The sequence below is a fragment of the Octopus sinensis genome, linkage group LG22 (genome assembly GCF_006345805.1).
Source record: "Octopus sinensis linkage group LG22, ASM634580v1, whole genome shotgun sequence".
NCBI lineage: Eukaryota > Metazoa > Mollusca > Cephalopoda > Octopoda > Octopodidae > Octopus > Octopus sinensis.
Window position 1 is genome coordinate 11,690,988 of NC_043018.1, and position 26,985 is coordinate 11,717,972.

The window sequence follows — 26,985 nt, forward strand, 5'->3', positions numbered from 1 at the left end:
CTTTTGTTACCATATTTTTGTTGAAATAAACTGCTTTTGTGTTAATTTTAAAATAGCAAAGAAACTAGTAAAATAACTGTCATTATTAAGCTGTTTGTGAAGGTGCATGGCTTAGTGGTTAGAGCGTCGAGCTTATGATCATGATGTTGTGAGTTCGAATCCCGGACTGGGCTGCGTGTTGTGTTCTTGAGCAAGACACTTTATTTCACGTTGCTCCAATTCACTCAGCTGTAGAAATGAGTTGCGACGTCACAGGTGCCAAGCTGTATCAGCCTTTGCCTTTCCCTTGGATGACACTGGTGGTGTGGAGAGGAGAGGCCGGCATGCATGGGCGACTGCTGGTCTTCCATAAACAAACTTGCCCGGACTTGTACCTGGGAGGATAACTTTCTAGGTGCAATCCTACGGTCAGTCATGACCAAAGGGGGTCTCAGCATTAAGCTGTTTGGAACATAAATTAACAGGAAATTTTGGTGGTAGCTTTTAATTTTGATCAACTTAACCCTTTAACAGTTAAACCAGCCATGTCCAGCCAAAATATTCTACCTGTTTTATGTTCAAACTGGTGAGATCTGGTCTCTCATGGCAACCCCTCAATATCATTCTAAAACTTAACAGTTTCCTCAAAATTGCAAAACTACACGAAAATGCATGATTAATTTAAAATCAATGTGAATAAATAAGCATTACTTTTGACAAAATAATGTGAATACCAAAGAGTTAAACAAGGAAATTTGTATCCTAGTAGCAAAGGCAGTCTCAAGTGATGAACTTTCTGTGTGCTTCTGTTGTGTATTTATTGATTGTGGTGAATGCCAGATATAGTAAAGTTTCAGATAAAATTCTGTAAATGTCAACTCTGTTTTATACTTACATCAAAGACTGGGGTTGACTAAATAGTCCTTCAACTTTATTGTGTTCTATCATCCATGTCAGAAATCAACCATCTTGCAACCCCCAAGCTGTATCAGTCAGTGTGATGATAGGCGGGGGGGAAGAATGTGGCCAAAGATAATGAATGCAATGGAGTGGTAGGGTTTTACTGTATAAGGGGGTGAGAAGACAAAGTAGAGTGATGGGAAGATAAGACACTATGTTTGAATATGAATAGGTCGATCAGATCTGTAGAGAGTACGAAACTAGATTTGAACTAGGGATCTGTTTTTTAAACTAGGGGTAACAATACCTTTATCGTTTAGATCACTAAATGTACATGGTAAAGAAACATGTTGAAGGCGGGGAGCTGGCAGAAACGTTAGCACGCTGGGCGAAATGCTTAACGGTATTTCATCTGCCATTACGTTCTGAGTTCAAATTCCGCCAAGGTCGACTTTGCCTTTCATCCTTTCAGGGTCGATAAATTAAGTACCAGTTACGCACTGGGGGCAATGTAATCGACTTAATCCCTTTGTCTATCCTTGTTTGTCTGCTCTGTGTTTAGCCCCTTGTGGGTAGTAAAGAAATAGGTAAAGAAACATGATTACCTTTGATTGAGAAATAAAGGTTTCTGTTTCAAATTCGGCCAAGGACTATGTACATGACCACAGACAAGATATAAATAACAGAAAAGAAAAAATATATCATCTTGAAAGGTAAGGATAATAGTATGAAAAACTAATAATATTTTTTTTTCTTTATTCTATCTTGATCTGACATTTTCTTTGTTCACAGGAGCTCATCTGAATCCTGCAGTCACTGTAGCACTTGCTATCTTCAGAAAGTTCTCTTGGAATCATGTTCCAGTGTATTTTGTAGCTCAGTACCTTGCGAGTTTTGCTGGGGCTGCTGTTGTGTACTTTGTTTACAAAGGTATGTCAAAGAATCCTTTTCTTCTTGCTTATCACTTCAGAATTCATTTCCAAAGAAGTGAATTCCATTTGAACATTGTTGATACACTACTGGATGAAGACCTCAGCATCATACCATTGCTAATTTATTTCTGCAGGTTATAGGTCCATTGGATGGGGTGCTCTTGTAGTAGGGTGATCAACCTGGGTCATTGGCACCTAGATGGAATTTGAACTCAAAATAAAGAGGGCTGAAACAGATAACACTAATTATTTTGTCCAAGACTTTAACAATCCTGCCAGTTCCTTCCCCTCAACTCAGCCTTGTAGAGTGGACCATGAAATGAAGTGTTTGTCTCAAAAAATATATACTATTCAGTCCAGGAATTGAAGACATGACCTTACGATTGTGAACTTAACATCTTAACCACTAAAGAAGTTTATTTCTTTGATTCTCAACCATGTGGCTTTGAGTTTTGTCCAACCAGCTGCCTCAGGGTCAGCAAAAGTCTTTTAAGAGGATTTGGTAGATAGAAATTGGAAGAAGCTTATCCCATGTGTGTTCAGGCTCACAATCATGAGGTATTGAGTTCAATTCCCAGACCAAGCTGTGTGCTGTGTTCTTGAGCAAGACACTTTATTTCATGTGGCTGTAGAAATGACTCATGATGTCACTGGTGCCAAACTGTATCGGCCCCTTTGCCTTTCCCTTGGATAATATCAGTGGTGCGGAAAGGGGAGGCTGGTGTGCACGGGTGACTGCTGGTCTTCCATAAACAACCTGGCCCAGACTTGTGCTTTAAAGATCTTGCCTGGTGTTTTGGAGGGGAACTTCCCTGTAGTCATTCATGACTGAAGGGGTTCTTTATGGCAGGAGACTCACCTGTCACAACCTGATCAGATGATTTGTTTATAGAGATCAAATGTTTGTGCTGTGCATCATCATCTTACTCCTTCCATCAAATTGGCATTGCCTAGACGAGTGCATCGTGTTCCACACATCAAATGTGAAAGCGATTGCAGAACAACACGAAATGAAGTGATTTACTCTAGGGCCTAGGAATTGAAACTACAGTCTTATGATCATGAGTGCAACAACCTAACCACTGGGTCACAAATATATCATCATTTTAACGTTCACTTTTCCATGCTTACATAGCTCAGACAAAATTCATGAGGCAAATTTTGTATGGCCAGATGCCCTTTACCTATTTCCAAGCATGGTAATATTTCTTCATAGTCAGACATGTTTTCACAGAATACTGGAAATTACTGACATTTATTTACAACTGAGATGAGGAAACTTTTTAATGTGGTGGGCAAAAATTTCCCCCCACCCCTGATTTACCACAATGATACAATATCAAGACAAGGAGACACAAATACATATACACTCATACACACAGTTATGATGGGCTTCTTTCAGTTTCTGTCTTGGAAATCTAATCACAAGGCTTTGTTTTCAGTACAACATTGACCTGTCTGTTTTTACAGTCAATTTGGCAAGTGATTTAAAGCTGCTTTCATAAAAAGTTAGCAGCTCACTATTAATACCATTCTTTAAACTAATAACTCTCAATCTGGTAACAAATTACCTAATGGTAAATTGTTTTGGTCTTTTTGAAACCACCCTCCTGTGACAGCTCCTGGTTTATGACAGAAACTACGTGTTTTAAAGTAATCCCAGTTAAAATTTCCATCAAAATTCCATGATGATTTATGGTAACACCAGATTAATAATGACAAAGTTATTTTACTAAATTCTTTGTTATTTTCAAAATTAATTGAAACCAAAGTAATGTACTTCAGGAGAAATGGTAACGAAAAGGATTTATGTTTGAAAATGTTGTGCATGCAGTCACTCCAAATGTGCACTTCTGCTTCTTCTAGATGGCCTTGACAATTTTGATGGTGGAATAAGGCAGGTGACCGGGCAGAATGCTTCAGCTGGTATCTTTGCTACATATCCTAAAAGCTTTGTCTCTACAGGCAGGTGCTTTGCAGATCAGGTAGGGACCCAAACATTGAATGATTTATTTATGAATTTGTATTAACATGTAGTAGTAGTAGTACAGTTTCTTGGTTTCCATGGCATATAAAGTCACCACCTGGACACGGCGTGGGTCTGTCGCAGAATTACTACTCATTTTTGCCAGTTGAGTGGACTGGAACAGCATGAAACGAAGCGTTTTGCTCCAGAACACAATGCATTGCCTGGTCTAGGAATTGAAACCACAATCTTACAATCATGTGTCCAACACCTTAACCACTAAGCCATGCACCTCCACTAGTAGTAGTAGTAGTAGTAGTAGTAGTAGTAGTAGTAGTAGTTGTTGTTGTTGCTGAATTATTCAGATCAACTTCCACTCAAGTAGCTCTATATCTCAGAAAATAGCTGAATGGCTTGGCATGAGCCACAGTCCTGTCATGTGTTGGGATTTGGTCTGATCCTCACCACTTTATATCATTTATATATAATATAGTGTTTTGATGTGTTTCTTTCTTAACTGGTTGAGGGGTGACCCACCTCCAGGATAAAGTGTCATAAACTGCAGGCAATTTTAGAAGCAACAAACAGACAGACTATTAGTTCTGCAAAAGTAAAGAAATAATTTTAAAATTCTAGTAAATCATATCTGCTATGAAAACTTAACTGCAAATTTTTATCGACCATATTCCAGTATCATTTTGAGCTAGAAGGACTTGTAGAAATTCCACCGTGTAAGTCATTATATTAGAAAACATTATTTTATATAAAACACAAGAAAAGAATTTCCCAAAATCCTTTTGAAATCCTATCATTTAATCAAAACTGTACTTTCAAGTATAATCAAAATGAACTTAGAAGGTATTGCTTAATTTCATTCTTTTAATGTTTGACAGACATGGTGTGCTTTATAGTTTAAGGAAATAAAAGATTAATTAAAAGGATAAAATAAGAGGGCAGCAGTGTCGAATTCCTTCCTTCACTAAAAGCTAATCAAATAAGATTGGCCATTGAAAAGGTGATTACAGTGACGGAGCCCCAGCATGGCCACAGCCTTTGGGCTGAAACATATAATAGAATATATATATATGTATATATATATAATCATCATCATCATTCTTTAACGTCCATTTTCCATGCTGGTATGGGTTGGATGGTTTGAGCAGAGCAAGACTTGATGATTTTGTAATAAATTCAGAAAGCAATTTGTAATGTATTTTCAAGATGCAAATGCATGTTTCATTTTATTCTTATTTCTGTGAAAGTTTCGTTTTTCTCTCTCTTTCTTTAGATCGTTGGCACTGGGTTGCTGACTTTATGCATCGCTGCAATAACAGATGGCAAAAATATGAAACCTCAAAAAGGCCTCCTACCATTTTCTATAGGAAGTATTGTGTTTATGATTGGTGTAACTTTTGGTTTCAATTGTGGCTATGCAATCAACCCTGCAAGGGACTTGTCACCTCGCCTATTTACCCTGATGGCTGGCTGGGGCACTGAAGTTTTTAGGTGTGTGTTCCATAAGTCTTGAAATTATGTTGAGATAATATTGTAGGAGTTACCACTCTGTTTATCATAAGAGATTTGTACAAATACAATGGAAAGCACAAAGTTGATGGACTCTCTGCTGGTGACTGTGTCCAAGAGATATGTGAATGTGTATCAGCTTGAATCATCATCACCATCATCATCATCGTTTAACATCTGCTTTCCATGCTGGCATGAGTTGGACGATTTGACTGAGGTGTGGCAAACCAGACGGCTGCACCAGACTCCAATCTGATCTGGCAGAGTTTCTACAGCTGGATGCCCTTCCTAATGCCAACCACTCCAAGAGTGTAGTGGGTGCTTTTACATGCCACCAACACGAGAGCCAGTCAAGTGGTACTGGCAATGGTCATGCTCAAATGGTGCTTTTTATGTGCCATCTGCACAGCAGCCAGTCCAGCGGCACTGGCAACAACCTCACTCAAATATTTTTTTCACGTGCCACCAGCACAAGTGCTAGTAAGGTGACACAGGTAACAATCACACGCGAATGGTGTTCTTTAATGTGCCATCGGCAACGATCTCACTCGGATGGTACTCTTAGCGCTCCACTAGCACGGATGTCAGTCATCGAATTTGATTTCGATTTGAATGTGATTGATTTTATGGTTGACAAAATGTCTTTATCTCTGAAGAAAAGAAAGAGAGAGAGAGAAAGTTATTGTATACATTTGTCAGAAAAGGTGACTTATGGTAGTGTCTGAGGAGAGTATCAGAGTATCGTTCATAGAATGTAAGCTCCTGAAGTTTTGTGATTGTCTGGTTGCAAGCAAACTGACAAAATGAGTCTGACCAATTGATGCGATAGAAAATTTATTTTCTTTTACATGACTTGAATCAGACAAAACAAGCAGAAAAGTGTTAGAGACAGAGAAAGCAGTTATGGCTGTACAGTTAAGAAATTTGCTTCACAACTATGCGGTTTGATCCCATTGCACAGTACCAAAGTGTCTTCTATTATAACTTCAGACTAACCAAAACCTTGTGAGTGTAATTTGGTAGGTGGAAACAATGTGGAAGATCATTGGATGAACCTTTTCTGTTCTTGGTGGGTAGACTTAATTTTTCACATAAACTAACACCATCACTGGCTTTTGGATGTCTTTAGCAGTGTCCAGTTTGTTATAAACATTCAGGGTAGGTCCCTGGTTTGAGAATAACTTCCACCAATCACAGAAGCCCTGAAAAGGATCATGAGTACTGCTTTGCTTCTCTAAGTTATTGAAAAAAGAGATTTGGGTTGATGTATTTTGTAAAATTTAAGTACATCAACCTGAATTTTAACAATCCCATTGTATAAGAGATGCTGGATTTTGGGTGTGTATAGGTTTTTCCAATTGGACTCAGGCTGGTATAGTGAAAAAAATTAATATTAAATTGATGATGAGGAGGAGGAGGAGGAAGTAGATTGAATGAAATGATGATGATTTTGGTAAGTGTTTTCAATTTAGAAACATTATTATTTTTTACTTTTAATCTGCATGTTTGTTACAATCACTTGCCAAGATACACCCAGCATCCTAGGGCGAGTGAAGGATAAGAGATGTTACAGTATGACAGAAAGCTTGGGGAGGGGAAGTGGCAGGGGCAGTAGTGAAATATCCTCATGTAATACAACACAGACATTTAAACGGATAGGATTTTTCTAAAGATGTGGGCAGCACAATGTTTTGCATTTCTCTGAGACATGGTTCTCCTGGGATATTATCTAGATGTTTCTGACATCCCATTTTTATCATACCTAGGGCACCCACAATAACAGGAACAGGAACAGTTCTCGCTTTAAGATGCCACATCTTTTGTATTTCAATTTCCAGGTCCTTATATTTACTTAATTTGTCAAATTCCTTTACAGATATATTTTTAACTATGAGAACACTTACATCTATTAATCTGCAAGTATTTTCTTCCCTGTCTTTAATAATTATGTCTGGTCGATTAGCCTGGATTGTTCTGTCAGTGTTGACTGGAAAATCTCGATTGGCTCAGGGTGATGTTCATACCAGTAAGTAGGATTGCTAATTTTGTCGTGCTTACATATTTTCCAATGTAAATACTCTCCTACCCTATTGTGGTGATTTTTGTATTTGTTTGGTGTTAGCACAGGACATCCTGAGACGAGATGATTCGTCAAATGTGTTGCAGAATCTGCATTTAGGGTCAGAACCGTTTTGAAAAACATTAACCTAGTAGTCTTTTGTAAGCAAGCTTTGATCTTGTGCTACCAATATGAAAGCTTCCTTCTCTGCTTTTGGTCCTAAACTTCTCAGCCACTGACGGGTTGTTGCTTGGTCTACATAAACATTTTGACTTCAAAGTAGATACTGTCCATGCAGAGCTTTCTGGTCCCACCCCTCCTCAATTTGTTTCTGCCCGTTCTTTTTTGCAATCTGCTTGAACTGTTTCGCTTGTTTCGTGGCAGGGGTTTCAGGTTCTTCATCTAATTCAGGATTCATGCCAAGTGCCATTGTGAATTTCCAAGCTTCCTTCACAATAGAATGTGATTTTTTACTGCTTTCATATTTGCACACAAGCTGCAGCATCCAGTTCTCTGGACTAGATAAGTACCTCACAGTTCTATCTGCATCATTCCTCTTCCTTCATTGCATCTAGCTAAGTACAGACATTCATCGTCTGCTTTTGGGTGGTGCATGTTCTTAGATGTTAGTAGTTTTCTTGTCTTCCTGTCCAGGCGTTGGAGTTCTGTAAGATTCCAGTTAATGATGTTGAAACTATATTAAACTACTGGAAGTGCCAAGGTGTTAATGGCTTCAATACAATTTTTCGAGTTGAGTTCAGTTTTTAGTGTGAGTTTTAGCCTCCTGTAATACTCCTTTCTTATTTTTCCCTTTATAGTAGCATGCTGTATACCATTTCCTTCATTTATCCCCAGGTATTTATAACTTTCTTGTGGGTCAAGCTCCTTGATGGCAGCATCGGTATCTAATTTAATGGAAGCTATTTGCCTGAGCTTTCCTCTTACAAAATCCATTCTGATGTCATTGCTGAACACTTCAACAGTTGTTAGCAGTCCTATTATTATTATTATTATTATTATTATTATTGATATTATTGTTGTTGTTGCTGGTAGTGTTATTATTGTTTTTCTTTTATTTTTCTCAGTTTCAGAGACTACAACTGGTTTTGGGTTCCAATTATAGGGCCCCACATTGGTGCAATTTTAGGAATATTGCTCTATGACGTCACTGTTGGTCTTCACTGGGAAAGTTCTGAACCAGAGATTGATCACGAAGCTAAAAATCTTAAGGATGGTGCATTTGCTTCTATGACTTTAGAAAAAGGTATGTACATGATCCAGTTTTCAACTGCAAAGTTCAATCAAAACTATTCTATTAAATCTATTCATTTGTTTACAATGAGATTATCTTATCTTCAACAGCTGCTCTGAAATATTTACTATATGACTTCTTTCTCAGCCACATGGTTTTGGGTTCAAGTCCACTCTGTGGTATCTTGGGCAAATGTCTTGCATTTTAAAGTGATCTAAATTAAAACCTTTCACCAAAATTTCATGGTATTTATGAATCAAACACCAACTTGATAATGACGAAGTTATCTTACAAGATTTTTCAACAATTGAAATGAAACTGCACATATCAGCAGAAATGTGGCAATAGAATTTCACTATATACGCAGAGGAGTGGCTGTGTGGTAAGAAGCTTGCTTACGAACCACATGGTTCTGGGTTCAGTCCCACTGCGTGGCACCTTGGGCAAGTGTCTTCTACTATATAGCCTTGAGCTGACCAAAGCCTTGTGAGTGGATTTGGTAGACGGAAACTGAAAGAAGCCTGTCATATGTATATATGTATGTATGTGTTTGTCCCCCCCCCCCCCGCCCACCATCGCTTGACGACTGATGTTGGTGTGCTTATGTCTCCGTAACTTAGCAGTTCAGCAAACTACCAAAATATCACTTAAATGTTGACAGGTTTCTTAGAAGTGGTCTTCATTGAATTAATTTTTTCTTTTTTTTTTTTTTGATCTTTTCATTCTTGGGAATATTAGAATCTCAGTTAGAAGGAGGATGTAACACATAAGATTCTTGCCAAACTTGATCTGACTTTTTGAATTAAAAATGATGCTTGCAATTGAATTGAGGGATTGCTCAAGATTTTGGTGATTTGGTTCTTTCAGAATTGCCTGACGAATTTGACTTCCAGACAGACTGTGGCTCAAATTGGATATTCTTTTTTCTTAACCTTTTTGTTACCTGATGATTTCAGTAATTAATGTAGGACAAAAAATGCTACTTTTCATTTTATTTCACTGAAAATCTAATATTAAATGGTTTGTGGACAGAGACAAACAAATCTCTAACTTTTCCTTAATTTTTTAGTTATTAACAATAATGAGAAAACATTTCTGAAATTTATTTTCAGTTGCTGCCACAACATCAAGCCAGCGTCTTATGGAATCGAATCTTACCGACACAAATTGAAGAATATTGTCTGTAAATGGTTAGCATCAAGAGAATTCCTATAAATAATTCTGAAAGTTTGGAAACATCGCATGGAAAATGAAGATATATATATATATATATTTTTTTTCAGTTTATTTACATATAAGTCTTTCCTCTTACGTAATGTTTATTTTCTTAACGATTCCTTTATCCTCTGAAGCATGTTTCAGAGCATATTTGGCATAGTTTTTTATCGTATTACCTGTTTTGGTCATGTGAATGCGGCCATGCTGGAGCACCACCTTTAGTCAAAGAAATCTACCCCATGATTTATTCTTTGTAAGCCGAGTACTTATTCTATCGGTTTGTTTTGCCAACTGTTAGGTTAAGGGGATATAAATACAGGAACATCAGTTCTCAAGCAATGGTGTGGGTAGGAACACAGACACAGACACACACACAATACATATATATATATATATATATATATATATATATATATATACTTTATTTTAAGCAGCAGAAAATTCAACAAAATCTGTTGCTTAAAATAAAGCTTAAAATAAAGCATATTACTCTACCACTGGTATTTGAGTACTCTTTTTTCCACCTTGTTTCACATTTATGTGTTTACTCCGGTATATATATATATATATATATACAGAATAAGGAGACTATGACATCTCTGACAGGTGTTTCAATTCAGTAATCTTTAGATAATTAATTTATAAAATTAAGATTATTCTAAGCTGAATCTCTTCAGAGGTAGTAAAGATATACAGATTAGAAATACATGTTGACATAATGGCTATAAACCGTTAATTGATAGCAAATATATACAAAAAGATCCAGTTGAAGGGGGGAGGGGGAGTAGTGTATATTTTGTATCTTAATGAAAGGAAAGAAGAGATTATTATAATATCATAGGGTATTGAGAAGGAGAAAAAGAAAAGCAAGAAGAGAAATGCATGTATATATAAATATATAATATCAAACTTATCTATAATAATACAATACAAAAAAATTGAAGTTATAAAATTTAAGTGAAGTAGAAGCAAATAGTAGCAATTATGAATTAACTGAAGTTAAATAGTAAAGGGATAAATAATTTCTAAATATAATAATGATAATTTAATTTTTCTGTGTTTATAATAATAATGAAATAAAATTTAGTTTAAATAAATAGCATGTCCAGAATAATATGGAAAGAGAAAAAATATCGAAATACATAATATATCCTTTCATCCGTTAAGAAAATTTATTTCAAGCCTTTAAGGTAAAAGAACAATAATAATAGACTATTGGATAGGAAAAAATATTTTAATTTCAAACATACAGCATTCCATGAGAGAAACCGGCAGAAAATGATGTTCTGAAACATGCTTCAGAGGATAAAGGAATTGTTAAGAAAATAAACATTATGTAAGAGGAAAGACTTCTGTAGAAATAAATTGAAAATAAAATCAAATAAATGACAATGAATTATGTAAAATGCCTTCATGTATAACAGGGATGTAGTGAAAATATTTATATATAAAGATAGCAAAGCCAGAACAAATTAAACAGGGGCTTATCTGAAAATGTAATCAGAGATAATGATAATATATTTGTGGATTTAAGTAGTGAATAGCTCAATATCCACCGAAACAGCTCAATATGCTATTAATTTGGTACATTGTAGTATTAAATAAAATATAAAATAAATAAATAAAAATGAAAACAATCTAGGATAGATTAAGAAGTTATCTCAGTTATAAATACTAATTGCATTTATTCTATATAAATAGAGGGGATGATTGTAGCAGGAATGTAAGTATCTGTTATACTATTAACCCCATTATAGATAACCCTAGTGCAAATATTAATTACAGAGCAATAAATCTACTTATAATGTGGTCCATTTACCTAATATCCCTAAAGTCAATGATATCCCTAATAGCTGAGATTGAAGAATTAAGACATAAAAGCGTAGTATATCAATGTACAGTAAGGGCACAGGGAATGCAGAGTTGTTATATAGGTTCAACATGGGATGAAATTAAGAAACGTTTGGCCTCTCACATCTATTCTTTCAGAAATAGACATAGAACTGGTTCCACTGGTCTGCGTAAATTTATTTGGGAGTTAAAAGATAAGAATACACAGTACAATTTAAAATGGGAAATACTAACCTCCACATGCTCTTATCAAACAAATATGAGTCAAAGTCACTTCTGCTGAAATGAAAAATTCTTTATCCTCTAGGCAAAATACCCTATTCTTAACCCCTGGGATGAATGCAATGTCTCTGGTATTCATAGGACCAAATTTGTATTTGCAAAATACTGATATAATATTACTTAATTTTTTACTTATTGTATTCCTTGCATTTGCATTCCTAACTCATTTGACTGCATATTTAACCTTTCTTCCCTTTATTACATTAAGCTCCTCTTTAAAAATCAACATATTTTTTAACCCCTACTTTGTGTATGGATATATATTTTGCTCTTACATTAATATTCATATATATCTTACATATTAAGTTATTTATCCCCTTCCCATAAACTATATTAAATTTAAAATAAATTTTATGATCAACACATTTTATCTAACTTTTACCGGGTGTTTATGTATGTATGTATGTATATATATACATACACACACACACACATATAAAACTATTTCAGGATTTGTTTGTTTTTTAACAGTAAATCATTATCATTTTAAAACAATATATATATATAAATATATATATTGGTGTTTTGCTGAAATGAAGTTGTTGATCTGAAATGATCTTTTTGAAATATTTCTGTCAGATTAGATTTCAATCTAATCCGAAGATGGAAACTGTGTCCATTTCAAGAGAATTAATTAGTTGCATAAGTGAAGTGAAACAGAGTCAACTGGAATTTGGACATGAGTTGCAGTGTTTGTCAGTAACATCTTGTAATTCTCACCAATAATTGTGAGGTACTTTAAGCATTCTGATACCAAAACTGTTTGAGATCAACCCCTGGCTCTATACAAACTTCCTATTTTAAAGTGATCTGAATTTAAACCTTCTATCAGAATTTCATATTATTTCAAACATAAAAATTTCAAAATTAACCAAACTGAAAGAAGTGTTTCAGCAGAGATATGGGGAAAAAAGGGGTTAAATCTCTTACCAGTATGTAGCATTTACTTAGTGATATTCTGTGCTTTGGAAGGGGTTTTTTTCAAAATTAATGGTTAGCAATAAACCAGATCAGTAGTTTGTACGATGTATTTAAGCAATGATGTCATGAAATGTTTCATTAAATTTCATTTGCTCATAATCATTTCCTGTGCTTTTTTTCATGCCATTCTGATAAATATGTGTTAGTTCAATGATAGTACGATTACTGATAATTCTGCAACATGGTAACATTTTATAACAAGATTGATTGCTTAAATGTTCCATTTCCAAGTATATTATTCAGCAGCTTTTGTAAAGAACTCTAACTGAAAAGAAGCATGACAGTTAAGAAACAGGAATTATGGTTTTGATATATTTTATTGCATCACTGTTCCAGTTTCTTGTATAATTCTACCAAACTTGATTTTACTTTTCAGTATTGTTGTAATAAACATTGTAAATATACCAGACTTAATTGAATCTATTATAATCTTAATGGAATCTATTTTATGATATATTAGACTTAATTGATGCTATTATACAATTGGTAATCCTTTGTTTAAAATGTTTGGATCCAGAAGTGTTTTGAAATTTTTCCTGATTTTTGATATTTATCATCATTTTACTGTTTATTTTTCCATGGTTGCATAGGCCAGATAGAATTTTTTGAGACAGACTTTCTACAGCCAGGTACCCTTCCTGTTTCCCAGCAAGGTAACTCCTCACGGCCAAACAGGTTTTCACGGAAGATTGGAAACAATGACATTGCTTGGACGACAGTAACACCCATTTACAACTATAAAGCAATATCAAAACACAAGCACCCCTACTTTATGTATGTATGTGTTTCCTTTCATCTTCCATCACCAAAATCCACTCACAAGGCTTTCATCAGCCAGGGGCTAAAATAGATGACATTTACTCAAGATGCCACACAGTAGAATGGGACAGCTTGGAGATGGGATTCAAGTCTAAACATGTTATCCATTTACATTTCAAGACGCAATGACAAGTGACCGAGACCTTTGGCGATATGCTACGCTTGAGAAGACCCATCAAGCCAAGTGAAATTGTAGTCATGGTCAATGCTGGTGTCATGTGCCAGTGGCACGTAAAAAGCACCTTTTGAACACTGAGCCTCATGGAGGCAATGACAAGTGACCAAGACCTTTGGCGATATGCCACGCTTGAGAAGACCCATCAAGCCAAGTGAAATTGTAGTCATGGTCAATGCTGGTGTCATGTGCCAGTGGCACGTAAAAAGCACCTTTTGAACACTGGGCCTCATGGAGGCAATGACAAGTGACCAAGACCTTTGGCGATATGCCACGCTTGAGAAGACCCATCAAGCCAAGTGAAATTGTAGTCATGGTCAATGCTGGTGTCATGTGCCAGTGGCACGTAAAAAGCACCTTTTGAACACTGGGCCTCATGGAGGCAATGACAAGTGACCAAGACCTTTGGCGATATGCCACGCTTGAGAAGACCCATCAAGCCAAGTGAAATTGTAGTCATGGTCAATGCTGGTGTCATGTGCCAGTGGCACGTAAAAAGCACCTTTTGAACACTGGGCCTCATGGAGGCAATGACAAGTGACCAAGACCTTTGGCGATATGCCACGCTTGAGAAGACCCATCAAGCCAAGTGAAATTGTAGTCATGGTCAATGCTGGTGTCATGTGCCAGTGGCACGTAAAAAGCACCTTTTGAACACTGGCCTCATGGAGGCAATGACAAGTGACCAAGACCTTTGGCGATATGCCACGCTTGAGAAGACCCATCAAGCCAAGTGAAATTGTAGTCATGGTCAATGCTGGTGTCATGTGCCAGTGGCACGTAAAAAGCACCTTTTGAACACTGGGCCTCATGGAGGCAATGACAAGTGACCAAGACCTTTGGCGATATGCCACGCTTGAGAAGACCCATCAAGCCAAGTGAAATTGTAGTCATGGTCAATGCTGGTGTCATGTGCCAGTGGCACGTAAAAAGCACCTTTTGAACACTGGGCCTCATGGAGGCAATGACAAGTGACCAAGACCTTTGGCGATATGCCACGCTTGAGAAGACCCATCAAGCCAAGTGAAATTGTAGTCATGGTCAATGCTGGTGTCATGTGCCAGTGGCACGTAAAAAGCACCTTTTGAACACTGGGCCTCATGGAGGCAATGACAAGTGACCAAGACCTTTGGCGATATGCCACGCTTGAGAAGACCCATCAAGCCAAGTGAAATTGTAGTCATGGTCAATGCTGGTGTCATGTGCCAGTGGCACGTAAAAAGCACCTTTTGAACACTGGGCCTCATGGAGGCAATGACAAGTGACCAGACCTTGGCGATATGCCACGCTTGAGAAGACCCATCAAGCCAAGTGAAATTGTAGTCATGGTCAATGCTGGTGTCATGTGCCAGTGGCACGTAAAAAGCACCTTTTGAACACTGGGCCTCATGGAGGCAATGACAAGTGACCAAGACCTTTGGCGATATGCCACGCTTGAGAAGACCCATCAAGCCAAGTGAAATTGTAGTCATGGTCAATGCTGGTGTCATGTGCCAGTGGCACGTAAAAAGCACCTTTTGAACACTGGGCCTCATGGAGGCAATGACAAGTGACCAAGACCTTTGGCGATATGCCACGCTTGAGAAGACCCATCAAGCCAAGTGAAATTGTAGTCATGGTCAATGCTGGTGTCATGTGCCAGTGGCACGTAAAAAGCACCTTTTGAACACTGGGCCTCATGGAGGCAATGACAAGTGACCAAGACCTTTGGCGATATGCCACGCTTGAGAAGACCCATCAAGCCAAGTGAAATTGTAGTCATGGTCAATGCTGGTGTCATGTGCCAGTGGCACGTAAAAAGCACCTTTCGAACACTGGGCCTCATGGAGGCAATGACAAGTGACCAAGACCTTTGGCGATATGCCACGCTTGAGAAGACCCATCAAGCCAAGTGAAATTGTAGTCATGGTCAATGCTGGTGTCATGTGCCAGTGGCACGTAAAAAGCACCTTTTGAACACTGGGCCTCATGGAGGCAATGACAAGTGACCAAGACCTTTGGCGATATGCCACGCTTGAGAAGACCCATCAAGCCAAGTGAAATTGTAGTCATGGTCAATGCTGGTGTCATGTGCCAGTGGCACGTAAAAAGCACCTTTCGAACACTGGGCCTCATGGAGGCAATGACAAGTGACCAAGACCTTTGGCGATATGCCACGCTTGAGAAGACCCATCAAGCCAAGTGAAATTGTAGTCATGGTCAATGCTGGTGTCATGTGCCAGTGGCACGTAAAAAGCACCTTTCGAACACTGGGCCTCATGGAGGCAATGACAAGTGACCAAGACCTTTGGCGATATGCCACGCTTGAGAAGACCCATCAAGCCAAGTGAAATTGTAGTCATGGTCAATGCTGGTGTCATGTGCCAGTGGCACGTAAAAAGCACCTTTTGAACACTGGGCCTCATGGAGGCAATGACAAGTGACCAAGACCTTTGGCGATATGCCACGCTTGAGAAGACCCATCAAGCCAAGTGAAATTGTAGTCATGGTCAATGCTGGTGTCATGTGCCAGTGGCACGTAAAAAGCACCTTTTGAACACTGGCCTCATGGAGGCAATGACAAGTGACCAAGACGTTTGGCGATATGCCACGCTTGAGAAGACCCATCAAGCCAAGTGAAATTGTAGTCATGGTCAATGCTGGTGTCATGTGCCAGTGGCACGTAAAAAGCACCTTTTGAACACTGAGCCTCATGGAGGCAATGACAAGTGACCAAGACCTTTGGCGATATGCCACGCTTGAGAAGACCCATCAAGCCAAGTGAAATTGTAGTCATGGTCAATGCTGGTGTCATGTGCCAGTGGCACGTAAAAAGCACCTTTTGAACACTGGGCCTCATGGAGGCAATGACAAGTGACCAAGACGTTTGGCGATATGCCACGCTTGAGAAGACCCATCAAGCCAAGTGAATTGTAGTCATGGTCAATGCTGGTGTCATGTGCCAGTGGCACGTAAAAAGCACCTTTTGAACACTGAGCCTCATGGAGGCAATGACAAGTGACCAAGACCTTTGGCGATATGCCACGCTTGAGAAGACCCATCAAGCCAAGTGAAATTGTAGTCATGGTCAATGCTGGTGTCATGTGCCAGTGGCACGTAAAAAGCACCTTTTGAACACTGAGCCTCATGGAGGCAATGACAAGTGACAAGACCTTTGGCGATATGCCACGCTTGAGAAGACCCATCAAGCCAAGTGAAATTGTAGTCATGGTCAATGCTGGTGTCATGTGCCAGTGGCACGTAAAAGCACCTTTTGAACACTGGGCCTCATGGAGGCAATGACAAGTGACCAAGACGTTTGGCGATATGCCACGCTTGAGAAGACCCATCAAGCCAAGTGAAATTGTAGTCATGGTCAATGCTGGTGTCATGTGCCAGTGGCACGTAAAAAGCACCTTTTGAACACTGGGCCTCATGGAGGCAATGACAAGTGACCAAGACCTTTGGCGATATGCCACGCTTGAGAAGACCCATCAAGCCAAGTGAAATTGTAGTCATGGTCAATGCTGGTGTCATGTGCCAGTGGCACGTAAAACACCTTTTGAACACTGGGCCTCATGGAGGCAATGACAAGTGACCAAGACGTTTGGCGATATGCCACGCTTGAGAAGACCCATCAAGCCAAGTGAAATTGTAGTCATGGTCAATGCTGGTGTCATGTGCCAGTGGCACGTAAAAGCACCTTTTGAACACTGAGCCTCATGGAGGCAATGACAAGTGACCAAGACCTTTGGCGATATGCCACGCTTGAGAACCCATCAAGCCAAGTGAAATTGTAGTCATGGTCAATGCTGGTGTCATGTGCCAGTGGCACGTAAAAAGCACCTTTTGAACACTGGGCCTCATGGAGGCAATGACAAGTGACCAAGACCTTTGGCGATATGCCACGCTTGAGAAGACCCATCAAGCCAAGTGAAATTGTAGTCATGGTCAATGCTGGTGTCATGTGCCAGTGGCACGTAAAAAGCACCTTTTGAACACTGGGCCTCATGGAGGCAATGACAAGTGACCAAGACGTTTGGCGATATGCCACGCTTGAGAAGACCCATCAAGCCAAGTGAAATTGTAGTCATGGTCAATGCTGGTGTCATGTGCCAGTGGCACGTAAAAAGCACCTTTTGAACACTGAGCCTCATGGAGGCAATGACAAGTGACCAGACCTTTGGCGATATGCCACGCTTGAGAAGACCCATCAAGCCAAGTGAAATTGTAGTCATGGTCAATGCTGGTGTCATGTGCCAGTGGCACGTAAAAAGCACCTTTTGAACACTGGGCCTCATGGAGGCAATGACAAGTGACCAAGACCTTTGGCGATATGCCACGCTTGAGAAGACCCATCAAGCCAAGTGAAATTGTAGTCATGGTCAATGCTGGTGTCATGTGCCAGTGGCACGTAAAAAGCACCTTTTGAACACTGGGCCTCATGGAGGCAATGACAAGTGACCAAGACCTTTGGCGATATGCCACGCTTGAGAAGACCCATCAAGCCAAGTGAAATTGTAGTCATGGTCAATGCTGGTGTCATGTGCCAGTGGCACGTAAAAAGCACCTTTTGAACACTGGGCCTCATGGAGGCAATGACAAGTGACCAAGACCTTTGGCGATATGCCACGCTTGAGAAGACCCATCAAGCCAAGTGAAATTGTAGTCATGGTCAATGCTGGTGTCATGTGCCAGTGGCACGTAAAAAGCACCTTTTGAACACTGGGCCTCATGGAGGCAATGACAAGTGACCAAGACCTTTGGCGATATGCCACGCTTGAGAAGACCCATCAAGCCAAGTGAAATTGTAGTCATGGTCAATGCTGGTGTCATGTGCCAGTGGCACGTAAAAAGCACCTTTTGAACACTGAGCCTCATGGAGGCAATGACAAGTGACCAAGACCTTTGGCGATATGCCACGCTTGAGAAGACCCATCAAGCCAAGTGAAATTGTAGTCATGGTCAATGCTGGTGTCATGTGCCAGTGGCACGTAAAAAGCACCTTTTGAACACTGGGCCTCATGGAGGCAATGACAAGTGACCAAGACCTTTGGCGATATGCCACGCTTGAGAAGACCCATCAAGCCAAGTGAAATTGTAGTCATGGTCAATGCTGGTGTCATGTGCCAGTGGCACGTAAAAGCACCTTTTGAACACTGAGCCTCATGGAGGCAATGACAAGTGACCAAGACCTTTGGCGATATGCCACGCTTGAGAAGACCCATCAAGCCAAGTGAAATTGTAGTCATGGTCAATGCTGGTGTCATGTGCCAGTGGCACGTAAAAAGCACCTTTTGAACACTGAGCCTCATGGAGGCAATGACAAGTGACCAAGACCTTTGGCGATATGCCACGCTTGAGAAGACCCATCAAGCCAAGTGAAATTGTAGTCATGGTCAATGCTGGTGTCATGTGCCAGTGGCACGTAAAAAGCACCTTTTGAACACTGAGCCTCATGGAGGCAATGACAAGTGACCAAGACCTTTGGCGATATGCCACGCTTGAGAAGACCCATCAAGCCAAGTGAAATTGTAGTCATGGTCAATGCTGGTGTCATGTGCCAGTGGCACGTAAAAAGCACCTTTTGAACACTGGGCCTCATGGAGGCAATGACAAGTGACCAAGACCTTTGGCGATATGCCACGCTTGAGAAGACCCATCAAGCCAAGTGAAATTGTAGTCATGGTCAATGCTGGTGTCATGTGCCAGTGGCACGTAAAAAGCACCTTTTGAACACTGGGCCTCATGGAGGCAATGACAAGTGACCAAGACCTTTGGCGATATGCCACGCTTGAGAAGACCCATCAAGCCAAGTGAAATTGTAGTCATGGTCAATGCTGGTGTCATGTGCCAGTGGCACGTAAAAAGCACCTTTTGAACACTGGGCCTCATGGAGGCAATGACAAGTGACCAAGACCTTTGGCGATATGCCACGCTTGAGAACCCATCAAGCCAAGTGAAATTGTAGTCATGGTCAATGCTGGTGTCATGTGCCAGTGGCACGTAAAAAGCACCTTTTGAACACTGGGCCTCATGGAGGCAATGACAAGTGACCAAGACCTTTGGCGATATGCCACGCTTGAGAAGACCCATCAAGCCAAGTGAAATTGTAGTCATGGTCAATGCTGGTTCATGTGCCAGTGGCACGTAAAAAGCACCTTTTGAACACTGAGCCTCATGGAGGCAATGACAAGTGACCAAGACCTTTGGCGATATGCCACGCTTGAGAAGACCCATCAAGCCAAGTGAAATTGTAGTCATGGTCAATGCTGGTGTCATGTGCCAGTGGCACGTAAAAAGCACCTTTTGAACACTGGGCCTCATGGAGGCAATGACAAGTGACCAAGACCTTTGGCGATATGCCACGCTTGAGAAGACCCATCAAGCCAAGTGAAATTGTAGTCATGGTCAATGCTGGTGTCATGTGCCAGTGGCACGTAAAAAGCACCTTTTGAACACTGGGCCTCATGGAGGCAATGACAAGTGACCAAGACCTTTGGCGATATGCCACGCTTGAGAAGACCCATCAAGCCAAGTGAAATTGTAGTCATGGTCAATGCTGGTGTCATGTGCCAGTGGCACGTAAAAAGCACCTTTTGAACACTGGGCCTCATGGAGGCAATGACAAGTGACCAAGACCTTTGGCGATATGCCACGCTTGAGAAGACCCATCAAGCCAAGTGAAATTGTAGTCATGGTCAATGCTGGTGTCATGTGCCAGTGGCACGTAAAAAGCACCTTTTGAACACTGGGCCTCATGGAGGCAATGACAAGTGACCAAGACCTTTGGCGATATGCCACGCTTGAGAAGACCCATCAAGCCAAGTGAAATTGTAGTCATGGTCAATGCTGGTGTCATGTGCCAGTGGCACGTAAAAAGCACCTTTTGAACACTGGGCCTCATGGAGGCAATGACAAGTGACCAAGACCTTTGGCGATATGCCACGCTTGAGAAGACCCATCAAGCCAAGTGAAATTGTAGTCATGGTCAATGCTGGTGTCATGTGCCAGTGGCACGTAAAAAGCACCTTTTGAACACTGGGCCTCATGGAGGCAATGACAAGTGACCAAGACCTTTGGCGATATGCCACGCTTGAGAAGACCCATCAAGCCAAGTGAAATTGTAGTCATGGTCAATGCTGGTGTCATGTGCCAGTGGCACGTAAAAAACCTTTTGAACACTGGGCCTCATGGAGGCAATGACAAGTGACCAAGACCTTTGGCGATATGCCACGCTTGAGAAGACCCATCAAGCCAAGTGAAATTGTAGTCATGGTCAATGCTGGTGTCATGTGCCAGTGGCACGTAAAAAGCACCTTTTGAACACTGGGCCTCATGGAGGCAATGACAAGTGACCAAGACCTTTGGCGATATGCCACGCTTGAGAAGACCCATCAAGCCAAGTGAAATTGTAGTCATGGTCAATGCTGGTGTCATGTGCCAGTGGCACGTAAAAAGCACCTTTTGAACACTGGGCCTCATGGAGGCAATGACAAGTGACCAAGACCTTTGGCGATATGCCACGCTTGAGAAGACCCATCAAGCCAAGTGAAATTGTAGTCATGGTCAATGCTGGTGTCATGTGCCAGTGGCACGTAAAAAGCACCTTTTGAACACTGGGCCTCATGGAGGCAATGACAAGTGACCGAGACCTTTGGCGATATGCCACGCTTGAGAAGACCCATCAAGCCAAGTGAAATTGTAGTCATGGTCAATGCTGGTGTCATGTGCCAGTGGCACGTAAAAAGCACCTTTTGAACACTGAGCCTCATGGAGGCAATGACAAGTGACCAAGACCTTTGGCGATATGCCACGCTTGAGAAGACCCATCAAGCCAAGTGAAATTGTAGTCATGGTCAATGCTGGTGTCATGTGCCAGTGGCACGTAAAAAGCACCTTTTGAACACTGGGCCTCATGGAGGCAATGACAAGTGACCAAGACCTTTGGCGATATGCCACGCTTGAGAAGACCCATCAAGCCAAGTGAAATTGTAGTCATGGTCAATGCTGGTGTCATGTGCCAGTGGCACGTAAAAAGCACCTTTTGAACACTGGGCCTCATGGAGGCAATGACAAGTGACCAAGACCTTTGGCGATATGCCACGCTTGAGAAGACCCATCAAGCCAAGTGAAATTGTAGTCATGGTCAATGCTGGTGTCATGTGCCAGTGGCACGTAAAAAGCACCTTTTGAACACTGGGCCTCATGGAGGCAATGACAAGTGACCAAGACCTTTGGCGATATGCCACGCTTGAGAAGACCCATCAAGCCAAGTGAAATTGTAGTCATGGTCAATGCTGGTGTCATGTGCCAGTGGCACGTAAAAAGCACCTTTTGAACACTGGGCCTCATGGAGGCAATGACAAGTGACCAAGACCTTTGGCGATATGCCACGCTTGAGAAGACCCATCAAGCCAAGTGAAATTGTAGTCATGGTCAATGCTGGTGTCATGTGCCAGTGGCACGTAAAAAGCACCTTTTGAACACTGGGCCTCATGGAGGCAATGACAAGTGACCAAGACCTTTGGCGATATGCCACGCTTGAGAAGACCCATCAAGCCAAGTGAAATTGTAGTCATGGTCAATGCTGGTGTCATGTGCCAGTGGCACGTAAAAAGCACCTTTTGAACACTGGCCTCATGGAGGCAATGACAAGTGACCAAGACCTTTGGCGATATGCCACGCTTGAGAAGACCCATCAAGCCAAGTGAAATTGTAGTCATGGTCAATGCTGGTGTCATGTGCCAGTGGCACGTAAAAAGCACCTTTTGAACACTGGGCCTCATGGAGGCAATGACAAGTGACCAAGACCTTTGGCGATATGCCACGCTTGAGAAGACCCATCAAGCCAAGTGAAATTGTAGTCATGGTCAATGCTGGTGTCATGTGCCAGTGGCACGTAAAAAGCACCTTTTGAACACTGGGCCTCATGGAGGCAATGACAAGTGACCAAGACCTTTGGCGATATGCCACGCTTGAGAAGACCCATCAAGCCAAGTGAAATTGTAGTCATGGTCAATGCTGGTGTCATGTGCCAGTGGCACGTAAAAAGCACCTTTTGAACACTGGGCCTCATGGAGGCAATGACAAATGACCAAGACCTTTGGCGATATGCCACGCTTGAGAAGACCCATCAAGCCAAGTGAAATTGTAGTCATGGTCAATGCTGGTGTCATGTGCCAGTGGCACGTAAAAAGCACCTTTTGAACACTGGGCCTCATGGAGGCAATGACAAATGACCAAGACCTTTGGCGATATGCCACGCTTGAGAAGACCCATCAAGCCAAGTGAAATTGTAGTCATGGTCAATGCTGGTGTCATGTGCCAGTGGCACGTAAAAAGCACCTTTTGAACACTGGGCCTCATGGAGGCAATGACAAGTGACCGAGACCTTTGGCGATATGCCACGCTTGAGAAGACCCATCAAGCCAAGTGAAATTGTAGTCATGGTCAATGCTGGTGTCATGTGCCAGTGACACGTAAAAAGCACCTTTTGAACACTGGGCCTCATGGAGGCAATGACAAGTGACCAAGACCTTTGGCGATATGCCACGCTTGAGAAGACCCATCAAGCCAAGTGAAATTGTAGTCATGGTCAATGCTGGTGTCATGTGCCAGTGACACGTAAAAAGCACCTTTTGAACACTGGGCCTCATGGAGGCAATGACAAGTGACCAAGACCTTTGGCGATATGCCACGCTTGAGAAGACCCATCAAGCCAAGTGAAATTGTAGTCATGGTCAATGCTGGTGTCATGTGCCAGTGACACGTAAAAAGCACCTTTTGAACACTGGGCCTCATGGAGGCAATGACAAGTGACCAAGACCTTTGGCGATATGCCACGCTTGAGAAGACCCATCAAGCCAAGAGAAATTGTAGTCATGGTCAATGCTGGTGTCATGTGCCAGTGGCACGTAAAAAGCACCTTTTGAACACTGGGCCTCATGGAGGCAATGACAAGTGACCAAGACCTTTGGCGATATGCCACGCTTGAGAAGACCCATCAAGCCAAGTGAAATTGTAGTCATGGTCAATGCTGGTGTCATGTGCCAGTGGCACGTAAAAAGCACCTTTTGAACACTGGGCCTCATGGAGGCAATGACAAGTGACCAAGACGTTTGGCGATATGCTACGCTTGAGAAGACCCATCAAGCCAAGTGAAATTGTAGTCATGGTCAATGCTGGTGTCATGTGCCAGTGGCACGTAAAAAGCACCTTTTGAACACTGGGCCTCATGGAGGCAATGACAAGTGACCAAGACCTTTGGCGATATGCCACGCTTGAGAAGACCCATCAAGCCAAGTGAAATTGTAGTCATGGTCAATGCTGGTGTCATGTGCCAGTGGCACGTAAAAAGCACCTTTTGAACACTGGGCCTCATGGAGGCAATGACAAGTGACCAAGACCTTTGGCGATATGCCACGCTTGAGAAGACCCATCAAGCCAAGTGAAATTGTAGTCATGGTCAATGCTGGTGTCATGTGCCAGTGGCACGTAAAAAGCACCTTTTGAACACTGGGCCTCATGGAGGCAATGACAAGTGACCAAGACGTTTGGCGATATGCTACGCTTGAGAAGACCCATCAAGCCAAGTGAAATTGTAGTCATGGTCAATGCTGGTGTCATGTGCCAGTGGCACGTAAAAAGCACCTTTTGAACACTGGGCCTCATGGAGGCAATGACAAGTGACCAAGACCTTTGGCGATATGCTACGCTTGAGAAGACCCATCAAGCCAAGTGAAATTGTAGTCATGGTCAATGCTGGTGTCATGTGCCAGTGGCACGTAAAAAGCACCTTTTGAACACTGGGCCTCATGGAGGCAATGACAAGTGACCAAGACCTTTGGCGATATGCCACGCTTGAGAAGACCCATCAAGCCAAGTGAAATTGTAGTCATGGTCAATGCTGGTGTCATGTGCCAGTGGCACGTAAAAAGCACCTTTTGAACACTGGGCCTCATGGAGGCAATGACAAGTGACCAAGACCTTTGGCGATATGCCACGCTTGAGAAGACCCATCAAGCCAAGTGAAATTGTAGTCATGGTCAATGCTGGTGTCATGTGCCAGTGGCACGTAAAAAGCACCTTTTGAACACTGGGCCTCATGGAGGCAATGACAAGTGACCAAGACCTTTGGCGATATGCCACGCTTGAGAAGACCCATCAAGCCAAGTGAAATTGTAGTCATGGTCAATGCTGGTGTCATGTGCCAGTGGCACGTAAAAAGCACCTTTTGAACACTGGGCCTCATGGAGGCAATGACAAGTGACCAAGACCTTTGGCGATATGCCACGCTTGAGAAGACCCATCAAGCCAAGTGAAATTGTAGTCATGGTCAATGCTGGTGTCATGTGCCAGTGGCACGTAAAAAGCACCTTTTGAACACTGGGCCTCATGGAGGCAATGACAAGTGACCAAGACCTTTGGCGATATGCCACGCTTGAGAAGACCCATCAAGCCAAGTGAAATTGTAGTCATGGTCAATGCTGGTGTCATGTGCCAGTGGCACGTAAAAAGCACCTTTTGAACACTGGGCCTCATGGAGGCAATGACAAGTGACCAAGACCTTTGGCGATATGCCACGCTTGAGAAGACCCATCAAGCCAAGTGAAATTGTAGTCATGGTCAATGCTGGTGTCATGTGCCAGTGGCACGTAAAAAGCACCTTTTGAACACTGCCTCATGGAGGCAATGACAAGTGACCAAGACCTTTGGCGATATGCCACGCTTGAGAAGACCCATCAAGCCAAGTGAAATTGTAGTCATGGTCAATGCTGGTGTCATGTGCCAGTGGCACGTAAAAAGCACCTTTTGAACACTGGGCCTCATGGAGGCAATGACAAGTGACCAAGACCTTTGGCGATATGCCACGCTTGAGAAGACCCATCAAGCCAAGTGAAATTGTAGTCATGGTCAATGCTGGTGTCATGTGCCAGTGGCACGTAAAAAGCACCTTTTGAACACTGGGCCTCATGGAGGCAATGACAAGTGACCAAGACCTTTGGCGATATGCCACGCTTGAGAAGACCCATCAAGCCAAGTGAAATTGTAGTCATGGTCAATGCTGGTGTCATGTGCCAGTGGCACGTAAAAAGCACCTTTTGAACACTGGGCCTCATGGAGGCAATGACAAGTGACCAAGACCTTTGGCGATATGCCACGCTTGAGAAGACCCATCAAGCCAAGTGAAATTGTAGTCATGGTCAATGCTGGTGTCATGTGCCAGTGGCACGTAAAAAGCACCTTTTGAACACTGGGCCTCATGGAGGCAATGACAAGTGACCAAGACCTTTGGCGATATGCCACGCTTGAGAAGACCCATCAAGCCAAGTGAAATTGTAGTCATGGTCAATGCTGGTGTCATGTGCCAGTGGCACGTAAAAAGCACCTTTTGAACACTGGGCCTCATGGAGGCAATGACAAGTGACCAAGACCTTTGGCGATATGCCACGCTTGAGAAGACCCATCAAGCCAAGTGAAATTGTAGTCATGGTCAATGCTGGTGTCATGTGCCAGTGGCACGTAAAAAGCACCTTTTGAACACTGGGCCTCATGGAGGCAATGACAAGTGACCAAGACCTTTGGCGATATGCCACGCTTGAGAAGACCCATCAAGCCAAGTGAAATTGTAGTCATGGTCAATGCTGGTGTCATGTGCCAGTGGCACGTAAAAAGCACCTTTCGAACACTGGGCCTCATGGAGGCAATGACAAGTGACCAAGACCTTTGGCGATATGCCACGCTTGAGAAGACCCATCAAGCCAAGTGAAATTGTAGTCATGGTCAATGCTGGTGTCATGTGCCAGTGGCACGTAAAAGCACCTTTTGAACACTGGGCCTCATGGAGGCAATGACAAGTGACCAAGACCTTTGGCGATATGCCACGCTTGAGAAGACCCATCAAGCCAAGTGAAATTGTAGTCATGGTCAATGCTGGTGTCATGTGCCAGTGGCACGTAAAAAGCACCTTTTGAACACTGGGCCTCATGGAGGCAATGACAAGTGACCAAGACCTTTGGCGATATGCCACGCTTGAGAAGACCCATCAAGCCAAGTGAAATTGTA

General features: G+C 41.9%; 1 protein-coding gene across 4 annotated transcripts in view; it reads left to right on the forward strand.

Annotated features, from left to right (window-relative positions):
* LOC115223099 (aquaporin-7-like) overlaps window positions 1-26,985 on the forward strand; it is a 41,088-nt gene that overhangs the window by 9,817 nt on the left and 4,286 nt on the right. For 3 of the 4 annotated variants that reach the window (XM_036512318.1, XM_036512320.1, XM_029793513.2), the window contains exons 3-7: window positions 1,672-1,809; window positions 3,678-3,796; window positions 5,066-5,283; window positions 8,446-8,624; window positions 9,725-10,227. In XM_036512318.1, coding sequence (XP_036368211.1) covers window positions 1,672-1,809; window positions 3,678-3,796; window positions 5,066-5,283; window positions 8,446-8,624; window positions 9,725-9,783 — 713 coding nt within the window. In that variant the 3' untranslated portion in view covers window positions 9,784-10,227. Of the gene's footprint in view, window positions 1-1,671; window positions 1,810-3,677; window positions 3,797-5,065; window positions 5,284-8,445; window positions 8,625-9,724; window positions 10,228-26,985 lie in introns of those variants that run through there. The other variant, XM_036512319.1, reaches the window with a different exon arrangement.